Source organism: Hipposideros armiger, unplaced genomic scaffold, assembly GCF_001890085.2.
Source record: "Hipposideros armiger isolate ML-2016 unplaced genomic scaffold, ASM189008v1 scaffold_694, whole genome shotgun sequence".
In the NCBI taxonomy this organism is placed as follows: domain Eukaryota; kingdom Metazoa; phylum Chordata; class Mammalia; order Chiroptera; family Hipposideridae; genus Hipposideros; species Hipposideros armiger.
In genome coordinates this window covers 275126-301492 of record NW_017732044.1, presented here as the reverse complement: position 1 = coordinate 301492, position 26367 = coordinate 275126, and the positions used below count along the sequence as shown (strand labels likewise).

The window sequence follows — 26367 nt, the reverse complement described above, 5'->3', positions numbered from 1 at the left end:
TGCGTGAGGATCAGCTGGGGTGATGGGCATCAGGCCAGTAGAGAATGTGTACAGTGTTAGCAATTAGAAGACCAGGTAGAGGAGTTATGGGAGGTCTTCCTACTGTTCTCACATCTGTTCTGTGAGTTTGAAACAAATTCAAAAGAAAAAGTTACTTAAAAACAGGCCAGTCTTGGGCCAGCCGAGTGGCACGTTGGTTAAAAACTAGCTTGGGACGCCAGAGGGCCCTGGTTCGGATCCCACATATGCGGGCCAGTGACACTGCCCTCTACAGCTAAGATGCTGAACAACAGCTCAACCTGGAGCTGGGCTGCCGGGAGTCGCCGGCGACGGCGTAGGCTGCAGCCCCTGTGGCAGTGGGTTGCCGTGGGCTACCGTATGTAGCCAGCAGCCAGCATGAGTGGCCAGCAGCCAGCATGAGTGGCCAGCAGCCGCTGTGAGCGGCCGTCCAGAAGCCGGCAACTGATCTGCCTCGCCTGGGAAGAGCGCAATGATGGTGCCAACTTGGGCCAGTGAAACAACGTCCTCCACAACTAGACTGAAGAACAAAAGGACAGCAACTTGTCTGTTCCCCTTCCCCCAATTCCCCAGCACTGTTCCCATCCCCCAATTCCCCAATAAAAATCTTTAAAAAAAAAAACAACAGGCCAGTCTTTTGTTCACAGCATGACTGCCATCTTCACTGTGAGTCAGATGCCCTCCGTGTGTGAGCATGTTTCTCTTGCGTTAAGCTCTGGTGTGCCCTTGTGTCGGGGACTCATGTCTGTCTCCCTCATAGTTCAGCAGAGCACATCATCAGCCTGTTCCTTAGGAGTGTCATGTGATTCCTAGTCCTCCAAATGTCCAGGCATTTTAACATCAGCTTGGCGGGGAGATTTGGATTGGGACCCAGTTGTTCTGGGTCAGCCTGGGGAGAGCACCCATCAGCACAGCACCAAGCTCTGGGGGCCTAGGCGTCTGATGTGACAGGGCAGGTCTGTCACATTGGTGGCAGCACCAGTGACTAGATGCCAGGCCTCGTGTGGGCTCTCCGGCCTCCCACCACTGTCCTTTTCTCCTCCAGGACCTACTGAGTTGTCACGTCATCTTAGTCCCCCGTGGTCTGTGCTTGCGTCTATTTCCCTTGTTTCTCCTGACCTTGATCCTTGGGAAGAGGGACTAGTCAGGAGTTTTGTAGAATGCCCCTCACTTTGGGTTTGCGTCATGATTTCTCAGGATTAGGGGGGTTGATGGGCTTTAGGGAGGAAATCCACAGAGGCCAAGGGCTCTTGTCCCATCATTGGGGGTCCGTAAGGTCCATAAGGAGTCATCTCTGGTGAGTGTCACCTTAGTCACCTGGGGAAAGCATGTCGGCACATGTCCTACCTTCAGGGACATTTACCTCTGCTTACTGGGCTCCTTGGAAATGAGTCCCTAGGTCCAGCAAGGACAAAGGCAAAGAATTAATAATTAAGGAGGGTCAAAGAATGGGTGGTCCTGTTGGAGCCTTCATAGTGAGTAATAGCATCTGGGGGAGATACTTGGAGGTGATGCCTATGTCCTGTTTCTTCTTAAGTTTCGCCCACCGATTTTAGCCTCCATCAGTGGGTTCTGCCCCCTTAGTTATTACTGGGGTATTCTCAAGGGGGCTTTGTGTTTCCTGGCACTCCTACTTCTGGTAGAATTCTGCTTTAATTGGAATTCTGTAAGGAATGTTTATCTCCTCGTCTCTATTTATTTATGTGTTTGCTCATGAGTCTGGGCTCATGGAGATTTATTTTATTCTTTGGTTATAATCTCATACTACCATTATTTTATTACTCAGGTTGCGCCAGCTTTGGCACCTGGGTCCTTCGGGTGTGCTCCCATCTTTTATTTTATTTTAAAAAATATTTCCTTACCTTCTGGCTGCAAGATGCTCAGAACTCATCTTAGTTCCCACCACCCCCTCTCCCGCCCCTTCCCCTGTCCAGCCCTAGTCTCAGCCATTTCTCCAGAAACCTGGTCCCTGTTTTTAGAGAAGGGGTAACAAAGCAGACCAGGACGCTAGGCATGCTCATCACTACTGGGGTGTTGTTGCTTCCAGGTCCTCTCAGGGAGCAGCCTGGGGAATACCTGTGTGTGCACAAGCCATGCTGCATACACACCTGTATGCACCTCTGTGTCCGTCTGTCTATATATGTACTGCGATGAACATGCATTTACACTGCCGTCTCTGATTCGAATCCAAAACCATGGGTCCATCATGCCTGCCCTGGGCTTCTTTGTGACCCATCTCTGTGATGGGAGAAACCTGGCTCCTTTTGTCCACCACTTATATGCTTCTCTGTTAAACCCTGCTGTGCCGGTAAAGAGGTTTCAGAATTGCCAACCCACACCCCTATAAGAAACAGGTGGACCAACTAGAGTCCCATGTTTCTGTACAGTTATTTTGCCTTTAACCTTGCAGTATCGAGTCAACACACTTCCAAAATTCCTCAGGTCAGCTTCTGTCTTCGCTCTTGCTGGGCTTACTATGCCCTACATTTGTCACAGTCTGTAGTCCATCCTGGGATCCTTACATCCTGACTGTGTGTGTGTGTGTGTGTGTGTGTGTGTGTGTGTGTGTGTGTGTTTCAGTGTATTTACAGTAAAGTTTGCTCTTTGTGGCATAGATTTGTGGGCTTGGTGATGCCCACAGTCATGCATGCACCACTTTAGGGCCACACAGAGTGGGCTGTACCTTGCAGAGCCCCTGTACTGCCCCTCTGTGGGCAATGTCCTGTAGTCCTCTGTCCTGCCATCATGTCTCTCCTAAAAGGTCACACCGATGGAATTATGTAGTATGTGGCCTTTGGAATCTGGCTTTGTTCACTTAGCAAAGTGCAACTAAGATTCATGCAGGTTGTTGCATGCACCCTAGTTTGCTCATCTGTTGCTGAGTGGAATTGCATGGTGTAGATGCACCACAGTTTGTTATCTAGCCTCCTGTTGAAGGGTTGTTTACCGTTTGGGCAATTTGAACAGAGCTGCTGTAAACATTCGTGTATAGGTTTTTGTGTGAATCTAAGTTTTAAATTCACCTGGGAAAACACCTGAGGGTAGGATTGTCAGGTGGTCAAAGTTAATTCACAAAGGGATGCAGGGAGGGAGAACACTCACTTTGGCAGCCTGGGGAGTGGCAGGAAGCCCTCAGGAGGCCTCCCTCTGCAGTGTGTCCCTGGGATGCCCATGAGTGTGTCGGGCATCGGGTGTCTTGGACACAGACTCAGTGTGTGAATACCAGGGCTGAGAAGCCCTGCCTCAGCTGAGTTACCCCAGATCAATATCTGGCACTGGCCTCAGCCCCTCTCTAGAAAGTATCCCCTGCCTTTTCTCGGCCACAGCATACTGACGTTTGTCCAGGTGGGACGCGCAGTCCACTCACCTAGGAGACTCATGGCCTGTCTCCTCTTGGTTTTGGCAGTCAGGGCCGGGACCTGAAGCTGTGCCTGTGGGACCTGGCCGAGGGCAGAAACACTGTCATGGACTCCGTGCACCTGGAGAGCGTGGGCTTCTGCAGGGGCTCCGTCCTGGCTGGGGGCCAGCAGCACTGGACACTGGCTGTGCCAGGCAGAGGCAGCGATGAGGTAAGCGCCAGCATGCACAGCGCCATGTTCATGTGCCACTGGGCGCTCGGTTTCCCCTACATGGGCACACTCATTCTTAGCAGCTGGTTGCAGGAAGGCTGTGCTTGCCGCAGGACCCAGCAGAGCTGTGGGGCAGGTCTGGGCCTGTCTGCCGGATCGAAGCTCCGGGGTCCTTGGGATGGGCCTTGGCCTGGTCACCTGTGAGGTGGCCCTGGTGGTGAGAGTCAGGAGAGAGGTCCAGGGGAATGGCTGGTGTCTCTGGGAGGCCCTGACACCCAACACAGTGCAGATAGACAAGTGTCAAGGCCTGAGGCTATCCAGAATATTGGAGAGACCACCTAGATACGTCCTCAGAGGACTTAGGTGGAGGTGTGTGTGCAGGGAAGTCCCCAGCAGGCCCACAGGAGGTGGTGGGAGACAGACAAAGGCCCTGGTGAAGTTGAGGTGGGGCTGGGAGCCAGGGCAACAGGGGAGGGCAACCTTTTGGGGAGCAGAACCGGGCCCTGGTGTGAGAGGCCACTGGCAGGGCTGGGGTGCGGGGCATAAAGACTGGTACTGGGGTGGCGATCGCAGTATAGAGGGGCACAGGTGAGCAGGAGAGCATCAGAGGACACAGCTGGAGGGTGGGGTGGGCATGAGGGAGCCTCGGAGGTCACTGTCAGATGGCGCTCAGGCCACAGCAACGAGCAGTGGTTGGTGGTAGCAGAGACTGGTCAGGCTGGATAGTGGCACCCACACCCTGGGGACAGAAGGGGCAGAATCCCCCAAGGGAAGCTGTGCCCAGGATGTGGGGCAGATGGCGGGAAGCCAGGGCAGGGGTGATAGAGGAGGAGGAGGGTGTGGCTGGAGGTGCCAGCTATTGGGAGAGCTGAAGGGAAATGGGAAAAGAAACCCATGAGCGGTGATTGGACAGCCTGGTGAGTGTCAGGGTCGGCTGCTGGGGGTGGGGGTGGGGTGGTGGGCAGGTGCCCTCCTGTCTGCCTCCCACTCCTGCGGCGCATCCTCCCTGTGTCCCCTGCTGGCCCAGAAGGTTGCATGGCAGGCGGCACTGGGCAGAGACCCGGGGCCTATAGACACGGGGAGGTGTGCCCCCCCCCACCTCCGAAGAACTATTTGTCTTAAAGCATATTCAGTTCATAAATAATGAGATAGAAACAGGCATTTATTTGTTCATGATTGCGTTTAAATCACCAATTAGGAGTTACATATACTTTTCTTGCCAATTTGCCAAAAACCTGTTAAAATTTTTATTAATGCGAAAAGAGAGGGGTGTGCTTCCTCCGGGAGGGCAGGAGCCAGGCAGCCCAGCCTTCCTCCTGTGTCACACATGCTGAGACCGGCCTGGGGGCCAAGCTAGCTCTCCTGCCCAGGTCAGGGTGTTGTGTGCTGTCCTCCACCTTGGCTACCCCAGGACTTCAGCGGGCGCATCCTTCCTCCTGCCCTCACCCTCCTCCCCTGGGCCTGGCCCCTGAGACCACTCATTCCTTCTGCTTCAGGCTGTTTTTATCTGACCTTCTGGCTCCCAGCTCCGGCAGCATGTGTGTTGTTCAGGAGCAGCCAGTCTGGGGACCTCGCACATCCTGGGAAAATGGTTATTTTCCATGTTCCCACCTGGAATCTGCTTGGACTGGGTTCTGGAAAAGCATCGCTGGCCTATGCCCAGACAGTGCCCGGGGAAGACATGCTTCTGCCTCGCTCGACCGTCTGGGTGGCCACGCTTGCCCAAACCAAACATTTTTTCCTTCTGGAAACAAAAGTTGCAGTTGAGTGCCAGATGGAAAGCGCTCTGGTGTCTGCAGGAGGCTCCGAGCACAGGCTGCTGGGCCTGTCCTGGTCCTCAGGCTGCAGCTCCTTGCTCACCTGCCCCCACGCTCCCTCCCACAGCACCTAGCTCAGGTTTTGGGGCTGCCCTGTTTCCCTTTCAGCCCCTCCTTCCAACTAGACCAGACTTGCTGGGCAACGTGTCCCTGCCTGATCCCCTTGTCCTTCTGCCCCTCCTCACTGCCACCAGAGGAGTCTTCCTCGGCCCGCAGATCAGGACGTGCCATCCCTCGTTGACCTGTGGACCTATGTGTCAAGCCGTCCAGGGTGCAGACTGTATATGGCCACGTCTGCTTCCTCTGACATCCCTCTCCCTGTGGCTTCTCCTCCCCGCACCAGGCACTTAGCATCATAAAACCAGCCTGTCCTCCTGATGTAGTGACAAAAGGAGCAAATCTCATTTGAAGAAACCTGAATAATTCAAGAACTAGAACAGTGCAGAGAGTAGAAAATCAAGCATCCTGCCCCCAGCAGTTTGATCTGTGTCCTTCCAGACCATCCCCTCACAGCACAGTCATGGGCCGCTCACGTGGACCCTATGAAGCAGAGAAGGGGGCCCTGCCACTCAGCCACAGCCTGCTGCTTTATATTCAGTACAGGGTTGGGGCTTGAGGTGTCAGAACTGAGAAAAGCCATCTCTCTGTTTCTGTTTCTCTCTCTCTGCCCTAGGTGAGCCGTCCTGGCCGGGCACTCCGCCTGCCTCCCTCTGGCTCCCGGGCTTCCCACAGCATTGGCAGCAGTTCTCAGATGATGAGCCTGTACCTGAGTTGCTATCACTCCCTGCAGAGAACAGAAGAGCTCCCAGAGCCCTCTCTCCTTTCTCTGCAGTTTTCTTTTTACTTCTGGGCCCATCGCCACTGCTCCTTGGTTGCCACGCATCCTCTTACATTTCTTTTCGTTTTGCTAGAGATTCTCCTTGAGCATCTTTGCTGTTCCAGGGGCTCCTTCTTCTGGCAGCCTCTTATTTCATGGCAGTAACAACTGTTTACATCACTTCAGTTTTTTTTCTGTCCCCTTTGTGGGCAGTGAGGGCCTATGTGGCTTGCATAGATGCTGGCCTGACGGTGGTGGAGAGCCTGTGTGCATGTGTATGCATGTGTGTGAGTGTGCATGTTTGAATGCGTGGTATATATGTGTGTGCACATGTGCATACTTGGCAGGGGCTCCAGGATGCGCCCTTCCTAGCAGTGGGATACTGTGTGGGCTTCTGGCGAGAGCCCTGCCCAAAGCACACCCACGGCCCATGCTTGTGGAGGTGCCACCCAAAAACAGAAGCAGGCATGAGGCACATCACAGGGCTCTGAAGCTGAGAGGACCAGGCCATGACACCAGCTTTCCGCCCTGCCTGCAGGTGCCCTCAGATGTGGCACCCAACAAACGTGTGGCATATCTGGAACTTAGACTTGACCTGGGACTTAATTCCAGTTATCAGGCTGGTTCTTCTGTGTGCACTCACACACCTCAGTTTCTCATTGCTGAGGGTTCTGTCCTGTGGGTATAAGACAGCAGACCTGCTATCTCCGACTCAATGTCCCCGACCTTTCTGGACGTCAGGCTGCCCCCATGTTGGTGAGGGGTGACATGCAGCCCCACAGTTGGCTGCACATTGTTGCTGTGACATTGCTGGTGCAGTGGCTCTTGCCACAGTGCCTGGGGAGCTAAGTGCCAGCCGAGTTCCCCCACCATGGAACAGCAGACCTGTATCACATGGAATTCCCCTCTCCTCTTCCAAGCCCTGCAGGAGTGGCACCCTGCTTGGCAGATGAGGGAGCTCAGGCGCAATGGATGCCGACAGCTGGGAGCCTAGTTCCGGTCTGCGGGGCTTCAGCACCCAAGCCTGCTCCTCACGGCCTCGATGGTCCCCTGCAGATGGTGGGGGGCAGAGCCTGGTCCAGCTCAGTGGATAGGCCCAAGTGTGAACTGGCAGTGTGGGGCAGCAAGGCACATCTGCCAACCCAGTTCAGGTGACACAAAACACGGCCATGACACCCAGCGTAGAGGCACGGGGCACTCGGAACAGCCAGGCTCCTAACAGAGCTTCTTGTGGTGCACATCATGTTCATTTCCTAGGCTGGGTGGTAGGTCCCCAGGTGGTCCCTAGGCAAGTCTTTGTCACCATTTGATATGACTGAGATAGTGCAGAGGCGTTCACATGTAAATCCCCGGGCAGGAAAGGGAAGCAGGCAGAGGCCGGGAGAATGGGCGGGCTGGGGCAGTATGTGGTGAGCCAGGCCTGCTCAGCGAGGAGGTAAAATCGGGAGAGGCCGCAGGGAGCAGCCAGGTAGGAATGCCGCTCAGAGGGACTTGCTGGTCACTCAGGAATGACGGCGGCACGTTGTTTCGCAAGGCCTGTAGCACTAGAGCCCTCGAGTCTGTGCGGCCTAATTAGGAGGCTGGGCTCCCAGGTTCCTACCAGGAGCAGACAGAAACTCGCAGCAGTCTTGGCTAATCGCCTTAAAAGTCTCTTGTTTGTATAGCACAGACTTGACTTGGCGCCGGCCCAAATCAACTTGTTTTCTTACTGTCAGGTTCAGATTCTGGAGATGCCATCCAAGACGTCAGTGTGCACCCTGAAGCCGGAGGCAGATGCCAAGCCAGGCATGCCCATGTGCCTGGAGCTGTGGCAGGTAAGGCCCAGCGCACGCCAGCCACGCCCTGCCAGCCGCGCCCGCCAGCCATGAATCATGCCCCATTCAGGATTCGGTTTGTCGTCAAACCAACAGGGCAATTAGCCCCTTGGGAGAACATGCGCACGCCGCCTTCCTCAGCAGCCTCTGTCCCCCGAGGCCCCTGCCACCCTCCTTCTGTTGCAAAGGATGTTCCTGCCTGCCGCCTCAGGGCAGGCCTGGCTTGTGCCATTCTCTGCGGGCTGGTATTGGGGGTACCCCCTCAGCTGATGCAGCGAAGAGGGACAGTTGGGTCAGCTGAGCCGGCCCCCCGCCCGGGGAGGGACTCTGCTCTCCTCCTCTCCACGCACCAGTCCCTGGCCCTGCACAGGCCTGGGAGGGGAGTGCTGACTAACCCTGCAAGCCTGCACGGCCCTGGCTGTGCTGGGGATTAATTTTTGTTACTTCTTTGCCTCGGAGAGGCAGAGGTGGCTTAACATGCTGCCTTTCGCCACGGCCACACTTGGAATTTCTGATCTATAGCCATTTCCTATTTTCTCGACTGTTCTTTCTGATTAGAGAGGGTCAGGAGGCTTCTCCTGGGGCTGGCAGCAGAAGCCAGGTTTTGGCCCCTGGGCTGAGCCTGAAGCCTAGGAGGGATCTTCCTGGGCCTGCTTGCCTCTGCCAGAGGCCCCAGCTCTGGAGTTTGGGGCAGCAAAGTAAATGGTCTAGTGTGTTCACTTAGAAAGAATCCTGGGCAGCATCTTGGCCATTGCAGAAACTATAGTGAGCAGGTCACTAACCAATGCTCACCTCGGGAGCACTGCTTACAGTCCATATTCCCAGCTCTGTTCAGTTCACCAGCACCTTCTGAGGGCCACCCTTTGCCAGCCTGGGATCAGGAGCAGGTGATTCCTGCCTTGTGCCTCATTGCTTGTTTGAAGTCTTCCTAAGAGTTAGATCAGATGGGCTCAGGCAGTCTGGAAAGGTTTGTGTAACCAACAGGTTTCATGAGGACAGGCATCCCCAGAGACCCTGCCCCAAGCCTTTTGCCCCTCTAAGGACCAAAATGGTTCCCTGGCCTTTCTAGCAGTTGGTTTCCGCCTGTAGTTTCTTAACCAAGAACATTTCAGTTGGAATTCGGGATCTCTGATAGCTGATGCTATGGTGCGTGGCCACTGCTGCCGCCCCTCAGAGAAGCCCACAGGGGTGAGGAGGTGAGGCTCCAAGGCTCACCTAGATGATGAAGCTCCTGATGCCAGCAGGTGTGTGGCAGACACCTGGTGGGAAATACCCCCGAGGCCGTGATGCCGTGGCATGGCATGGTGCTCGCAGGTCCCAGGGCAGGACGGCAGCGGCTACATCTGCTCGTACTTCGCTCCCTGGAAATGCTGTCATTGCGTAATCATGTAAAAATTCCAGCAGAAAAAATGTGTAGAAACGGGATGTACAAACTTGTTAAGGTAATTAATATAGTTGACAGAAGGACAAATCGCGTTTTTGTTACTTGATGCAGATCCAACACAAATTGTTCTGTTAAGAATAGTCTATGTTAATCTTAAATGTCCCTTTTTTCTCTCCAAACCTGAAGGTCCAGGTTATAGTTTATTAACCTGAGTGTAACAGTGGCTTGACATGGTATTTTTTTTTCCTGAAACATTCGGATGTACTCTTGTTTTGCTCCTCAAGGAGGCTGACCTTCGTTGTTACAATGATTATCACGTAAAAGGTCAAGATCAGAATCGAGCCTCGTGCAGAGTTATTCACACCAGCCCTCAGAGCAGTGGACCCCACCTAAGCTGGGGGCTTCCCATAGGACCTCAAGGTACCACAGGCAGGGTCTGCCTTCTGGAGTCCCTCTGGGCAGGCACAACCACAGACAGGAAGGGTCACAGAGTATGTCCTTGTAGTGACTTCAGGTCCTCACTCCATAGTGGTCAGCCTGGCACTAAAGGCGTGGCCACCAAAGGCCTGTGGCCATAGGAGCACTGTCCTACCTGCGGTCTGTCACTGTGGGACCACCGGGACCCTGAGCACTGGGAAAGACGCTGGAGAAGACTGCAGCACAGGTGGGGAGCAGGGGCTGGAGCTCAGCATGTGGGCCCCCTTGGCAACTGTGGGGTGAGTCCCTGCAGGCCATCCTGGCTCCCGCTCTGACCACCCTGTGGTACCTCAACAGGTGGGTCAGTAGCATATAGCCCCTGAACTAGTTGAGGTGCTCAGAACCCAGAGACCACAGGCATCCAATGGGCTTGGGCTATAGAGACATACCAGAAACAAGGTGTCAGCGATGGCAGGAGCCCCAGACGAGGGAAGATTGTGCCCAGGGGGCCCAGGCGAGAGGCTGGGTCCAGGCAGCATGGATGGGAAGCAGGTGACACGTCAGAGCACTCTCCCAAGGGGAATGGACCCAAGTGGGCCCCATCTGAGTTCCTCACAGCCGGTCTCTGGTATGGAGTCCGGCAAGTCTGGTCTCAAGGTTGGTGCAAGCTCTTGGTCGTGGTGCAGACAGTGCATCCGGGCTATTTTCACCTGGCCCTCTAACTTGCTTCCTGATATGGTTGCTCATACGGGAGGCCCTGTCAGGAGAGGCACAGCTGCCTACAAGGAGCTGCCTGAGCAGAAGGCCTGACCACTTCTGAAAGCAGTCAGTAGGTCTTCAGAGACAAGTGGTGCAAATAATTTTACACCAAAAGATCCAAAATGGAGCATTTCCCTGTTATAAAACTACAGGGAAAAGTGCACTGATGCTGTCAGGGCTTCTGCAGGGACGCCTGTATGCTCAGCCTCGGTCCCTCAGTGGCAGGGGTCACCAGACATTGGGCACAAGCAGATGGGAGGGGGCGCTGTGCAGCCCCTCTGCGTTCACAGTCGCAGGGCTGCTCCCCTACCTCTCACCTGTTTGGGTCTGCGGAGGGTTGTCAGGCTGCAGGAGGCCCCAGGGAGGAGCACAGGCTGCCATCGGCCTCTCAGGAGCCCCTCTCGCTTCCTTACACTCCTCCCTTCTGTTGTTTGTGTGAACACATGCTATCACAGAAAAAAAAGATTGTAGGAGCATTCCAGGGACGTGCAAGAAGTGTTCTCCGGTCCAGTTCCGGTCTGGGAGGTTTCGCCATGCTGTGTGCAGTTCTCAGTGGCTTTGTGCCCTGTCTCCTGGCACAGCTGTCTCCTCCAGATCAAAGACCTGGTCTGCGTTAGGCTCCCCCTGGCTTCCATCACTAACTGGGCCCCTACGGCATACACTACACCCCACAGCCTCAGTTTCCCCTCTGACACACAGCGAAAGCCCTGCTTCCTAGGTTGAGGATGTGGTGTCTACTCTCATTAGACATACACCCTGGTGCCTCTGGTTAAACCAGGTCACCTGCTTAGCCGAGGGAGGGTTCTCTCTGGGTGCTTGGAACGCCATGGAGAGGTGCTCTGTGTGCAGCACCTGGGCCCGGAGTCCCTCAGGGTGGGCACAAGTGCCCACACAGCACGTTAACAGGAGCTCCAGCAAGTGGATGGGGGGGGGGCCTCTGTGATGCTGTTGGGCTATGTCCAGTGAGGCCCAGGCATTCTGCTCAGTGCCAGCCTTGCCCACTAGCCATGGACTGGCCTCAGCGTTGCAGGTAACCCAGGAAGTAGTCTCGCTGACCAGTCCCCCGCCCAGGCCCCCATTCTCACTGTTGACCATCCAGAGGCTGAGAGCCGGGCCTGGTGGAAGCTCACCAACGTACAGCTGAGCGCTTGCCTCTTGGAAAATTCACTGGGGAGGGAATGTGCTCAGCGATTTCTAACACTAGTGAGGCCAACCCCAGGCAACTCAGTGGGGAATGCTTAGACGAATGAAGAGCAAAAGGCGTCAGCCAGCGGGTGCCCTTTGTCCCAGAAGCCACCTGGGCACCTGTCCTGGAAGTGTTTCCTGTTGGCGGTATCTGGGGACCAAGCACCAAGTACGGGGCCACCACTCTCGGTGCCAGGGTGACATGGGCTCCTGTGGTGCTCTTGTGGAGTAGATGCGGAGGCTAGATAAACGAGGTGTCTGCCCAGGGTGCGGGCCCTCTGACCTGCTCCCTCATTTATCACAATAGCTCAGCGCTGCTGCGGCTCACTGGGCCTGGGGGTTGGGAGGCTTCTGCAGCGACGTTGACAAAGCACAGAAAGTTCATTTTCCACTGACTCAGAGCTGGCGATTTTCTTTGGTTAGTGGTTGGAGACAGGTGACTGGCCCCACCAAGGGGTGGCTGAGAGTCTCAGGCCTGCAGACAGGAGAGCCCAGCAGCACCCTGTGATCCTGGCAGGATCCTGGCTGGTGAGCACTGGCATGGCAGCGTGAAGCAGGAGCACACGAGCTGCCCCCGGGCTCTGTGCCCTCCAGTCCCAGTGCTCAGGTTGCCTCCAGCACCAGCCCGTGCAGGCCCTGAACTGATGGTGTCAGCCATCATGGGGGCATGCAGAGCCTCTGAACTGTTACTGTGAAGAACACAAGAAACAGCTCCCCGGCTGGGCTGCCCCCAGGGCCAGTGGGAGAGACAGCCCATTTCTTAAGCCCCTTCCCCCACAAAATGCGCCAGGACCCTCTGGAAGCTGACTGCTGTGTTGTTCCCCACAGGCCGACTCCAGTCCCCGCCCGCTCCTTCTGGCCGGCTATGAGGATGGATCGGTGGTCCTGTGGGACGTCTCTGAGCGGAAGGTGTGCAGCCGCATCGCCTGCCACACAGAGCCTGTCATAGGCCTTGACTTTGACTCCCAGAAAGCCAGGGGCGTCTCAGGCTCCGCAGAAAAGGCGCTGGCTGTCTGGAGCCTGGATGAGCAGCAGGCCCTGCAGGTCAGTGTGCCAGACCCAAGGTGTCATTTATCCTGCTCTGCACTAACAGTCTGATAGGCTGAAACAATATTTAGGCATGAAGAGGAGTTGTTGCAGATCGCTGGCTAATTAATCACTCTGAGGCGGGGCGCGGGCTGGCCTGTCCTTGGGGCCAGCGCAGGAAGAAGGGGGCATGGGCGTTTGTGAACCGTTCACATGGTTTGGGTTTCTCTCAGACCTTGGGTTAACAGCAGTCACGTCTTGTCCATCTAGAGGAAAGGCATGTCGAGTCCAGGAGTAAGTACGCAAGCCCATTTGCAAAAACTCAGAGGAATTTGGTCAGTAAGGAACTGATTAATCAAAAAACAAAAATTGCCCAATGTAGAGAAATCCACGGAGTCACGCCCCGGTGGCGGTCTGCGAGCAGGCCCCGGGGAGGCTGTTCCTCACCGGCAGTGGGGAAGGGGTGTGAGGCCTTGAGTATAGTAGGGAGTTGCTGAAAACCTTCCCATCATGTCCCAGTAAACCTTCTCATAACGTGCCAGTGGCCTTTCCAATCCAGCATGCCTTGTGAAGCACCCGGGGGCCACATTTGGACCTATGCCTGATGCTCAGCATGGGGTGGCCCAGGCTGCATGGTCAGTTCTGTTTGGGACGGGAGGGATGGAATTTGGGGGTGGGGAGCCTTCTGTCCAGGCCTCACGCTGGTGCAAGTCCCAGGGGACTAAAGGCCATGGGGGATGAGATACTGGGTGTGTCCTGTACCTCCTGGCCCCCAGAGGGTGATCTGGGTGCACACTGGTTTCTGGGAGTAAGCGAGGAGCCCCCATTAGCCAGGGAGCCTTGGAAGGCTGAGACCTGACCATGGCCAGCAAGTCGAAGCTCCTTGGAAAGGCAGCTCTGTGAACCCAGATCTGGTGGGGAGCAGCGCCCCAGATGGTGCCAGCAGAAGCAGCAGCAGCCCAGCTCCTGGCCTTGCCTGGGCTCTCATCACTGGAGTGCTGGGGGACAAGGCCTGGGGGCTGCCTCTTCTACAGGGCTGTGTGGACCTGGCTTCCCACCATAGATGGGCCAAGGAAGAGTCTCTTGGGGCCTCTCTCAAGGGCCTCTTGGGGCCTCTCTCCAGGTGGGGAAAACTTGCCCAGCAGCCCGGCAACCTGCCTCACCTCTCACTTGCCCAGCCTGGGCCCCCATAGCCAGAGGAAGAGGCCCAGGTAGGGTGGGGGAGGGGTGGGCTCTGGGTGAAAATCAGGACACGCAGCAGTGCCCAGCAGGCATCACTGGGGGATACCCTTTCATGTTGCAGATGGAGGGACCACTTGCATCCCACAAAAATCAGTCCCTTTGGAGAACCGAGGTTAGAACTAGAGCGAGTAGCCAGCAGCAGCTGAGGTGGGGCGACGCCAGCTGCCCAGGTGTGAGGCTGCCTGGTGTCTCTGTGGAAGAGATCTGAGGGTCTGTCTGGAGTCCCGGGGAGCGGCCCAGTCAGAGTCCAGTAGGGCAGGAGAAGGAGGGTGTCACGCGTCATATTTGGAGATAGGGCCCAAGTTCACACTTCTTTGGTCTCACGCCTCCCAATTGTCCGACCATCTCGTCATCCTTCCGTTATTCCAGGGAGCCCACGGAGGCCCCGAAGGAAGGGGGTCAGACAGGCCTCCAAGTGGGGCCAGGCCCAGCGATCAGGGTGTAGCTTCTTGTGCCTTCTATCCCAGAGGAAGGGTCTCATGAACCTGGTGGGGGGTGGGAGTGAAAGTCATAATGATGGTGGCCATTTTTAGAAGCTAGTGTGGAGCCACTCCAGTGCTGGTTCTTCATGTGCTGGGTTCTCAGCTGCTGAGTCAGCCTTGCTGGGTGCTGAGCTCCCCCACCTCCGCGGGCATCAGGGTTCTTCCTCACACCCCTCCCTCCTATTCCTTGAGCCTCATGGGGACCCACCCATTATAAGGTCCAACGCTTCTTTGCACTGTGCCTTGAATATCATCAGCCTGACTTTGCACAGGGCTGAAGACCCAGGTGGCTTCCCTGAGAGCCCCTGCCCAGGCTGCAGCACCCCCAGGCCTCCCAGGAATGGGCCCTCCTGCCGTCCTGGCCCAGATCTGTCTGGTCTCTCTCCTGACTTGTTCAGGAAACAGCTGCTGAAACTTAAGACTTAAATTTATGGGGCATGTTCCAGTTCAGAGATGAACTTTTACTGTACTGATGAATAGAAAAGTTAAAGCAGAGGGTATTGTATATGAATTGGAAAGTTAAAGCAGAAGGGGAGCAGACACTACATAATGGACGTAGTTGGTGTTGTAGTGGTACCTGGGCTGGAGCCTCACTTAGCAGTGCACATCGAAGCAGGAGAACATTCCACCCACTTGAGCATGGCCACCTCGCCCGAAGACAACTGGATGTCACATTCAAAGTTGGCCCAGAGGCCCTGGAGATTTTTAGTTCACAAAGCGCAAGCCTCTGAGGAGGAAGTGTCTGGGGGCCTTAGGCCGTCAGCATCCACAGGCATCCTCAGCCCGGGGGCCCTCGGTGTACTGTGCCTGGCCTTGCAGTGAGCACTGCGACACGGCTGCCCGCCGGCCCACAAGCCACGTGGGCACAGATGTGCCTCACCTCACGGCCTGCTGCTGAAGTCTCTAATGAGCCCAAATCAATCTCTCCCAGGCGGGCGCTGGGCGCGGAGACACAGATGAGGTTTCCCGCAGCAGAGCGTGGATAATGGGAACCAGATGGCGGCTGCGCCACGTGCGCATTCCTGGCACCTGAGGTCATGCGCTGTGAGAGCCACTGGTGGCCAGGGATCCTTCCCAGAGGGTCCTGGTCCAGGACGGGCTTGGCCAGGGCCCGAGATGGTGGCCAGCAGCCCTCAGCCACCCTCGTTAGCATGATGCAGCCTTGGGGGCATGCTGCGTTGCTGGGCTGCTCACCTGCCTTCCCAAGGTGGCTTTCCCAAGAGCCACTGGCGGCTTGGGCCTCAGCTGTCCTCAGACACAGGTGGTGCACAGACCTGCTCTTTCCTCCCACACTTGGGGCAGGGCCCATGGCCTTGAAGCAGGGGCTGATTTACGGCCAGCAGTATTTTTAGGCCTTTAAATAATAATGAGGGCCCCCCCACCCCACCCCAGCTAGCCTGGGCTGAGAAGCAGACTTAGGCACTCCCCCCCCCGCCCCTCCCGTGCCTAAGGCTGGCCAGGTGTCCTTGCTGCATGGCTACTTCCCTCCCTCTCCACAGCCCTGGCGGGGCTTCCCTCTAAAGTGTCGTCAGCAGGACACATGGGGTAGGTTAGGGAGCCCATAGGGCCCTAACCAAGCGTGTTCCTCCTGATTTTATATCAGCGAAAAGAGAACTGTGGGCACAACCCAGGTTACCATATGTGTCTCAGGAGCATGATAGAACAGGACTCTGGCCACGTTCACCATGAACACCCCCAATGAGCCTTCCTCTTCCTTAGAAACATGAGCCCCGCACAGGGACTGGGCTCTTTCAGTTTAGGTCCCCGTGAAACTTCAATTGCTGCTTCTCACTGCCCGCCCAGGAGCCAGGCATGTGCTGTGGGCCTCTACCCTGATGCCACTGTGTTTCCAGAGGAGTTTTGACGGTGGCAGGCGGGGCATCTCAGCCCCTCCCAGGTGACAACGCTGGCATGGCAGCGAAGTTCACAGGAGAGAAAAGGATGTGGGATGAAGATGGTCAGCCTCTCGTGCTTACGCCAGCCCCCAGTGCTCTGTCCATGAGAGTCAAGAGGGGCTGGGGCAGATGCAGGCCCCCACATGTGGGCACACATATGGGATTTGCCTTCTCACCCATGCGCTGCGGCATACGCCCCCACGGCCCTGCTCCAGCATGTGCTCATCTTGGCAGCCTGTGTGTGGAGTGGGGAGTGCAGGACCTGCTGAGTGGGAGCAGGGGCCATGGCGAGTATCCTTGACCTGCCTCAGGTTGGATCGGGAGAACTGCGTTTGCAGGAGTGTTTGGCAGATTCTCATGATGGGGTTAGGTTCTAGTCTACTTCTGGTAGGGAAAGAATCTGGATCATGAGAGGGTGCTGGGCTATCAGACTCATGGCTTTTCTTCCCAAATCTGTTAATTTAGTGAATTGCATTGTTCAATTTTTGTTACCATTAAAACAACCATATAGTACTAAAATAACCCGCTGCATAGCATGTCCTCCGAGGGGCTCCATCAGAGTTGTTCACGGCTGTCTGTGTGTCTGTCAGACTAAGCTGTACCCCCTCTCTTGTTGCTCATTCTGCTTATGGTATCGGGGTGTCAGCACTCCCAGAATCAGGAGGCAGGCATACCCTCTTCTCCTGATCTCTCAACAAGTTGGCAGGGGATCTGTTTCTGGAGTGGCCACGGGTCAGTCCTTTCCCGTACCCAAGGGGCAGACATGTTCTCTGTAAGGAAGGTCAGATTTTCTTCTTGAATTAATTTAGGTTTCCTGATTTGGGGAGGTTTCATTTTTCTAGGAATTTATCTCTAGGCATAAAAATCCTCAAGATACTTTAAAATCAACTTTTTTTTTCAGCTGTTTATAATGATTATTTGAATTTCTGCTGTATTTGCAGGACTGTCCCTTTTTTATTCCTGATCAGTCTTGTCTCTGTTGATCTATCTTTCTTCTTCTGTTTCAGCATTTCTGTTCTGCTCTTTCCTGCCTTCCTTCCATGCTCTCTGGGCTCACTCTGTTGCCGACTTGAGTTGGGTGCATGACACATTCGTTCCCGGCCCTCCTTTCTCACAGCAGTTGAAGTCTGCATCCCACATTGTGCGATGTCGCCGTCTTCATCACCACTCACTCTGGGCGGACCCGATTTTTATTTGTTCTCTGACTGCTGAGCTGATTAGAGTGTTTTTATGTTTCCAAATGTTTGACTTTTTTCCCCCAGTTATTTTTTATTTTTCAATTTCTAACTTAATTCCATTGTGGTCGGAGAAGAAGGTCTGAATGATATCAGCTCTTTGAAATGTGGAGGCCAGTCCAGTTTCATAAGTATTCCACATGTGCTTGAAAAGGAAGTGCTTCTCACTGCTAGAGGCACGGCTGTACCTGTGCACACGGGGCCAGGCATGTCATCCGATGTGCCTGTGACCCAGGGGCCCTGGAAGGGGCAGGTGGACACTCCAGCTGTGGCACATCTTGCTAACTTTTCCTGTGTCCTGTGCATTTTCGCTTTCTGCATTTCGAAGCTGGCTTACGAACACAGAAGTTCAGAATGGTAATCTTCCTGGGGGACTGAACCTTTTCTTTAGTCACCCTCGTTATCTCTGGAAAGGATTTTTGCCTAAAAGCCATTTTCGCCAACTATTAACAATGCTCACTCAGGCCAGGTTTCTTCTGGTTACCACATCCTTTTATAGCTTTTATTTTGTAATCCTTTCGCCCTCCCTTCAGATGTAGTCGTCTCTCTCACGGAGTTGGTTTTGCACACAGATTGCATCTCCTCGTTACTATTTTGTGCCGTGAATGTTGCCAGCTTTCTTGCGTCTCAAGCCCTCCTTCCAGAAGCCGAGAAGGCCGTCCTCTAGGAATCCTTGAGTGGGGGCCTCTGAGTGTGAGTCAGCATGTTGACAGTGCCCAGAGTTCTAGGTGCTCCTCTGGGTTTGTGCCGCCCCTCTGCAGGGGTGGGGAGGAGTCAGTTTCCAGCCTAGTCACCAGTCTTTGTAGGTCTATCCCACAAATTTTGATTTACTGTGCCTTCATTTTTATTCAGTTGAAAATTCTTTCTGTTTTCCCTTGTGATGTCTTCTTTGATCCAGTGGTTCCTTAGAAGTATATTCTTTAATTTCCAAATATTTGTTGAATTTGTAGATATCTTTAATCTAGTTTAATTCTGCTGTCAGTGCAGGTACCCTGTACAATGTCAGTATGCAGATATTTATTGAGGCTTGTGTTTTGGCCCAGCACATGGTGTATCTTGGTGAAAGCGCATGTGTTCTGCAGTTGTTGGGCGGGGTGTTCTGTCAGCCCGACTTAGGTCAAGGTGCTTGGTAGTGTTGTTCAGGTCTTCAGTATCCTTGCCCGTCTTTTTGTCTAGTTTTCTACCAGTTACTGAGTGAAGTCTTACAGTCTCTGAGTATGGTCGTGAACCTGCCTATTTCTCCCTTTAGTTCTGTCAGTTCTGCTTTGTGAAGTTCGAAGCTCTGTCATTAGGAACAGAAGCATTGAAGGTGGTTACCACATCCTGCTGAGTGGTCATTTTATGAAGTGTCCTTCTGTATCTCTTGTCATGTACTTGGTCCTGAAGTTGGCTTTGTCTGATACTCGTACTGCACCAAAAACTTTCTTATGTTTCCTCTTTGCATAATACATCTCTCTTTTACTTTGGACCTATCTTGATCTCTTTATATTTAAAAGCATCTTTTGTAGTCCTGCGTTTTGATCCGTTCTGACAATCTCTGCCTTTTAATTGGAGCATTTAGTCTGTTTGCACTTAATATAATTATAAATGTGTCTGGCATTAAGTCTGCCATCTTGGTGTTTGTTTTCCTCTTGTCACGTCTATCTTTGACCCTCTTTTACTCCTTTACTGCCTTCTAGTGTGTTAATCAAATATTTATTTTATAGTATTCCATTTCATTTCCTCTCTTGGCTCCTTCACTATATAGCTCTTGTCATTTTTTTTCTGAGCGCTTGCTCGCAGGCTAACAGTACGCATCCTTAACTTACCCCAGTGTACTTATCAGTGTTGTCACCCTGCCTGTCATGTGCCATAGCCCTGCATCTGTCTGATTTCATTGCCCCACCCTTCCACGCTCTCTGCTATGCTGTTATATATTTTACTGACATACTCATTAAAAAATCCACCTTACAATGGTATTGTTTTGCGTTAAATCATCAGTTATTTTTTAAAACTTACAGGAAATAAAAAACACAGTATTTTATGTTTACCCAACTATTATCATTTCTGGTGCTCTTCCTGTAGATCCAAGTTTCTCTCCGGTTTTATTTTTCTTTAGCTAGAAGAATATCCTTTAGCATTTCTGGTAGTGTAGTTGCATTGGCATGTGTCTCACTCCATGGCTGCTTTCAAGATTTTCTTTTCATCTGGTTGTCAGTAGTTTGACTCTCCTGGGGCTTCTGTGAGTTAGATAGTTTGATATTGTCCCATAGGTCCCTGAGGCTCTGTTCAGTTTTCTTCAATCTTTTTTTCCCCTTTTCTTCAGGTTGGATAATGTCTACTGATGTGTCTTCCAGTTTACGGATTTTTAAAAAAAATTAATTTCCAATCTGCTGTTAAACCTATCCTACACATTTCTCATTTCAGTTTTGAGCTTTTAGTTCCACATTTTTTATTATGGTTCTTTATTTTATGTAACATATTATATTATGTTATGTTATATTATATTATATTATATTATATTATGTTATATTATAGTGTGTATGACTATTTTTTAGAGTTTAAGTTCACAGCAAAATTGAGAAGAAGGTAGTGTCTACCAGTATAGTATCACACACAGTATTTTCACTGCCCTGAAAATCCTGTCTGCTCTGCCTATTCATCCCCTCCTCCCTGCTATCCCCTGACAACCACTGATCTCTTCACTATCTCCATAGTTTTGCCTTTTCCAGAATGTCATATGGTTGCAATCACACAGCATATAGTCTTTTCAGATTGGCTTCTTTCACTTAGTAACATGCATTTAAGTTCCCTCCATGTCTTTTCATGGCTTGATAGCTCATTTCTTTTTAGTGCTGACTAATATTTCCTTGTCTGAAAGTACCAGTTTGTTTATCCATTTACCTACTGAAGGCATCTTGGTTGATTCCAAGTCTTGGCAGTTATTAATAATGATGCTATAAACATCCATGTGCAGTTTTTTGAGTGGATGTAAATTTCTCCTCCTTTGGGGTAAATACCAAAGAGAGCAATTGCTATTATATGGTAACAGTATGTTTAGTTTTGTAAGAAACCGCCCAAGTGGCTGCAGCATTTTGCATTTCCACCAGCAGTGAATGAGAGTTCCTGTTGCTCCACATCCTCGTCAGCATTTGGTGGTGTTAGAGTTCTGGATTTTGGCCAGCCTAATAAGTGTGTAGTGGCATCTCATTGTGGTTTTAATTTGCAATTCCCTGATGACTTATGATGGGAACATTTTTTCATATGCTCATTTGCCATCTGTATATCTTCTTTGGTGAGGTGTCTGTTAAGGTCCTTGACCCATTTTCTAATCGGTTTGTTTGTTTTCTTAATGCTCAGTTTTAAGAGTTGTTTGTATATTTTGGATAATAGTCCTTTATCAGATGTGCCTTTTGGAAATATTTTCTCCCAGTCTGTAGCTTGTCTTTTCATTCTCTTGACAGTGTTTTTCACAGAGCAGAAATTTTTCATTTTAATGAAATTCAGCTTACCAATGATTTCTTTCATGGATTGTGCCTTTGGTGTTGTACCTAAACGTTAACACCAAACCCGTGGTCATCTGGATTTCCTCCTATGGTATCTTCTACGAAATTTATAGTTTTGTGTTTTATATTTGGGTCTGTGGTCCATTTCGAGTTAATTTCTGTAAAGGGTGTAAGGTCTGTGTGTAGATTCATTTGTTTGCATGTGGATGTCTAGTTGTTGTAGCACCATTTGTTGAAAAGATTATCATTTCTCCATTGTATTACCTTTGCTCCTTTGCCAAAGATCAGCTGACTACATTTGTGTGGGTCTATTTCTGAGCTGTCTGTTCTGCTCCATTGATCTATTTGTCTTTTCTTTCATTAACGCCACCCTGTCTTGGTTACTATAGCTTTATAGTAAGTCTTAGAGTCGGGTAGCATCAGTCTTCCAACTTTGTTTTCTCCTTTAATGTTGTATTGGTTCTTTTTTATAATTTCCATTTATCTGGTAATAATTCCTATCTGTTCGCTCATCAAGACAATTTTTGTCTTTTAATGCATTTCCTTTCATTTTTGTTTTGTTTCGCTTTTTGAACATATTTAAATAGCTGCTTCCAAGTCTCTGTTCGATACAGCCAATGTCTGTGCCATTCTGGGCCAATTTCTATTAACATTTTTCCCTTAACTATGAGTCATATAGTCCTGTTTCTTTGTATGTCTAATAATTTTTTGTTTGTGTGCTGGACATTGTAAATAATACGTGCTGGAGACTCTAGATTTTATCTTTCTGCTCCAAAGAATGTTCACTTCTGTTCTTGCAAGCAGTGTAGTTACTAGCTGTTCACCTTGAACTTGTGTAGGCTTGGCTCTATGCTCTGTTAGGACAGGTCTGTGGAAATCCCAGGGTCAATCCCAAGGCTCCTGTAATATGATGGAACCAACTTCCAAACTCTGCCTCCCCTCCAGACCTCATAGGACCTGGTTTCCAGCTTTGTCACAGTAGGTCTAGAGTGGACCTTGCCTAAAGGTGTGATCCTTGTTCCTGAGGCTAGGCCATGTGGCATCTCAGCTGGCCTTGTGTTATCATGCAGTCTTTGCATTCGGCCCAGCTGCACCTGAGATCACTGTTGGTCTCTTGTGTCTATTCTGTTGAACCCTGTAACAGCCACTGTCGGGTAAACCTGATATGGTGCCCTGAGTGTGCATAGCCCAGCCTCACGCAGGACTCATGGGACCACACATGGCCGTCAGTCCCTCCACCAGCTCCCTCCATGCCGCTGCCATGTCCCATAGGTTTCAGCTGCTCTAGCTGCCCTACATTGTGACCCTGCCTCCTCAGCCTCACATGGCTGCTATACTCTGCCTGGACTCACGGCCAGGACATATCCCTAGGGAGAGAGCTGCTGGGGTATTTGGAAGACTCATCTAGTCAGCTGCCTTTCCCGCCTGTTGTCCAGTGCCTGAACACAGTTGCTTAGTATATTTTGTCCAGTCTGATGGTTGTTTACAGCAAGAGGACTGGTCTGGTACCAATTAGTCCGTCATCGCCACTTTCCTATTGTTCTTGCTTCATGAATGATAAGAGTGTTTATTTGTTGAACAGATATTCATTGCTCTTTGTTGTGAATTATACTCTTTATCATTGTTAAGTATGGTATATAGTCTGCCTGAAAACTTTTGACTCTGAATTCCATCTTTCCTAAGATTGGACCCGTTTCTCTTATCTGCAGTCACCTGGTATATCTTTGCCAGTCACTCTTTTGGTGTCTCTCTTATACATAGCACAGATTTGGATTTAACTTTGGAATCCAATCATAAATCTGTTGAGTATGTTTTTATTCTTTGTGCAGAAATAAAAGAACAAATACTAGGACCCGAAGGGACCTAATGTCATTGGAGGATGGGGGAAGGAAATAATGTTCTGTCATTATTTATGGTGGGGTATCAGATAATCTCTCAAGTATGAGGTTGACTATTATATCTTTGCCCCCAAATGACTAAAGAGCAAACCAGTGAACTTAATATCCCATCTCTCTTGCTATCCTCCCATGTTTCTGTTAGTTACATAACCGGTTTTATAGCCATAATCCGCATATTGTTTTAGACCTAATCCCACAAGTAAGTAGATTCAATGTTCTCTGCCAGACCATTTGCTGTAGTTCTCCAGTTCTGTCTTATGAGACTGGGGTTAATCTTCTAGTCCTTCAAAAAGAGCTTATTGGAGCATATTCTTTGAGTTCTTACATGTTCAAAAATGCTTGTCTATTGTTTTTATACTTGAGTGGCAGTTTGGCTGGATATAAAATTCTTGGACCATGCCTCCCTTCACAGCCTTTACAGGCATCGCTCCACCGTCTGCTGGCACAGATATGGCCATAGAACATTCTGATGATAGCCGAAACCTTGCCCTTATAAACTGACTTGATCTTTTTGCCTGACTACCAAAAGGACTTTAGCTATTAAGTTCAATGATTTTCCTAGGCGTATCTTAATATTGACTCTATAGGCTTTCTTTGGATGATAAGACTTCAATTTCCAGAAATTAAAATTGATTTTCTAAATCAGTGAATGCTAGAACACCTCCGCCTATCCTCCATGTTTTCTCTCCAGCTCATTGTAGCCCTTTGTTTCCCTTTCACTTTGCTCACTTTGCACCATTTCTGCCTTCAAGGTCTTGTTATGAGTCTCATCCTACTTTCTTATTCTGTTTCATTTCTTTGAATTTTGCTTCCTCCTCTTTCCTGCACTTTGCCAGTTCATTTCCTCCTCTTTTTTTTTTTTCAATTATAGTTGACATTCAGTATTATATTAGTTTCAGGGTGCTGCTTTGGGTTTTTGTTTTAAAGAGGTAACTGTAATTGCTTCATGAAGTTTTGGTAAAAAAGCTTGTCGATGATTTCCATTTGCTTCCGAGGAATGTTGCCATTTGTTTTTCTGCATTTCTTTCCTTTTTTTTTTTCCTTGTGTTATCTTTGCAGAAATGAGTGATTCTCACTGAGGCCGCTGCAGGTGAATTAGGAGAAAAGGGGGTGCTGGTGAGGGATGGCAAAGGTGACTTCTGGACAGCGAGAGCTTGTGGTACACAGGGTTTGGCCAAATGTAGGATCAGTGGAAGGAAGTAGCCATTTGGGGTTGTCACAATGATGGCAAAGTGCCTCTGTCATTTAGTGTGTGGGGACAGAGATGTCAGATGTCCTGCAGTGCACGACACAGTCCTGTATAACTAAGAGTAGCCGTTACCACAAAGGCAGCCCTGGTTCCCTCTCTGCTGCAGAGGGCACATGTTGAAGAGGGGTCATCACCCACCACTGAGCAGTGTGGGGCTGTGGCGGTGCCCAGAGAGAGGCCAGCCCCCGACAGCTGCTGCACGCAAATGGGATATGCCTGTGCAACTTCTTGTTTTGTGCCAATACCTGCCTTCTTCTCAGATCCAGGCTGGGGACTAAGGCTTTGCTCATAGCCAGTGTGATGTGCCCTGCAGCTACTCCTGCAACCTGTGTCTTTGGTGTTGTCCCTCACTCGTCCAGCCTTTCAACCCCTCTCACATTTTGAGGTTTCACTTAGTCTTTTAGTTTTGCAGAAGATAGAATTTTCTTGTGCTTTGGGGGGGTAGATGTGAGGTTTCTCCAGAAAGGAGAAATGCTGACTATATGTTGCCATCTAGCTGGAAATGTTGTCTCTCACCTAGACGCTAGGGTGCAGTGTATTTCTGTGGTTGAGGGGCCCCAGGACCCAGCCCACTGAGATTTCTCCTGAGGGCCTGACAGGGAGGGAATCAGAGCAGTCCCTGAATTCCCCGAAGACTTCATGCAGGGGGCTTGTGCAGGGAGCAGCTCTGTGGGGCCTCAGGAGCTTTCTGAGGGAAGGGTCTGAAGTCCTTTGTCATAACCTGAGGGCTCAGCCAAGGATAGGGGTCAGGCTGCTCCCCCCTGCAGGCCTGCTCCCTGGCGCCCGGGAGGTAGGGGGTATGTTTGCAGGAGTGTGTGGCCATCATGGCAGCCCTCATGTCTCTCCTTGTTCCAGCTGCTGGACCAGGGGTATCCGTGGGTGGGAACCTCTGTGACAGGTCTAAGAAGCCACCTAACGGTTCTCCCTACTGCTCTCGATTGTGTAGGTGTGTGGAACTCACAAACTCACCAATCCTGGGATCTCTGATGTGAAGATCCGGCCAGACCACAAGATCCTGGCCACTGCAGGCTGGGACCATCGTGTTCGTGTGTTTCACTGGAGGACAATGAAGCCACTGGCTGTGCTGGCCTTCCATAGTGCTGCCGTCCACTGCGTGGCCTTCGCCGCTGATGGCTTGCTCGCCGCGGGGTCCAAGGATCAGCGCATCAGTGTCTGGTCGCTCTACCCACGAACATGACTTGCCCACTCCCAATTAAGGACACGCAGATGGCCGGGAGGTGGCGCCTGAGCTTTGACCTGACCTGGGCACATGGAAACCATGCCTCAAGGCTCCCTGAGGATGGTGAGTTGTGGGTCCTCCTCCTTCAATTGTGAGAAGAGCTCGGTCCTTGGAGTCCTCGCTTTCTGCACAACAGTGACTCTGCAGTTTACCAAGAGCAACTGGGCCAGACATCTGGTCATGTATAGCCCGGGTAAGAGGCCAACCTGGGGGTGCTTAACAGTAAACACAGTTGTAAACCTGTAGTCTCGAGGTATGAATTCTCTGAGGCAACCCCCCTGGGTCCCCCTCAGGATCAGAGCCAAGAGTCATCCATGAGCCCTCCACTGGGCAGGGTGGTCAGCCCCCATCCAACAGGGGACACTGAGCCTGGTCCACAGGTCCTGTCGACTCCATGTGGCTCCTCACCCCAAGGACAGCCAGAAGCTCCTAACACACAGGGCTGAGGCCAGGACAGGAGAAGGAAGTGACTAACTCCAAGGTGAGTGAGACAGAAGGAGAGTACTGAGGAGGGACAGCACAGGCAACTGGGCAGAGACCCCATGGTATGGGGCCAGGCCAAAGGCAAGATTAGTGGGAGGAAGGTCCACCTTAAAGAGAACAAGACCAGGGATGGCAAGGGGCCACGTCCCGGGTGACTTCTGGGCAGAAAGTACAGCAGCATTAAGTGAGATAGGCCAGGCCTTCCTGGTGACTAAGGCACAGGTACAGCTGGCACCACACGCACAGGGTAACTGGGAATTAGCAGCCAAAGCAGGCAGTGCACCCAGCATCTCCACCCATGTGTAGCTAAGTCCAGCTGTCAGGGCATCTTTTTTTTTTTTTTTTTTTTTTT

At 51.7% G+C, this 26367-nt stretch overlaps 1 protein-coding gene across 2 annotated transcripts in view; it reads left to right on the top strand.

Moving 5' to 3' along the window:
- GNB1L (G protein subunit beta 1 like) overlaps nucleotides 1–26168 on the top strand; it is a 54689-nt gene extending 28521 nt beyond the window's left edge. For both annotated transcript variants that reach the window (XM_019626932.1, XM_019626933.1), the window contains exons 4-7: nucleotides 3425–3587; nucleotides 7937–8035; nucleotides 12609–12824; nucleotides 25239–26168. In XM_019626932.1, coding sequence (XP_019482477.1) covers nucleotides 3425–3587; nucleotides 7937–8035; nucleotides 12609–12824; nucleotides 25239–25490 — 730 coding nt within the window. In that variant the 3' untranslated portion in view covers nucleotides 25491–26168. The remainder of the gene's footprint in view (nucleotides 1–3424; nucleotides 3588–7936; nucleotides 8036–12608; nucleotides 12825–25238) is intronic.
- Nucleotides 26169–26367: the final 199 nt, after the last annotated feature.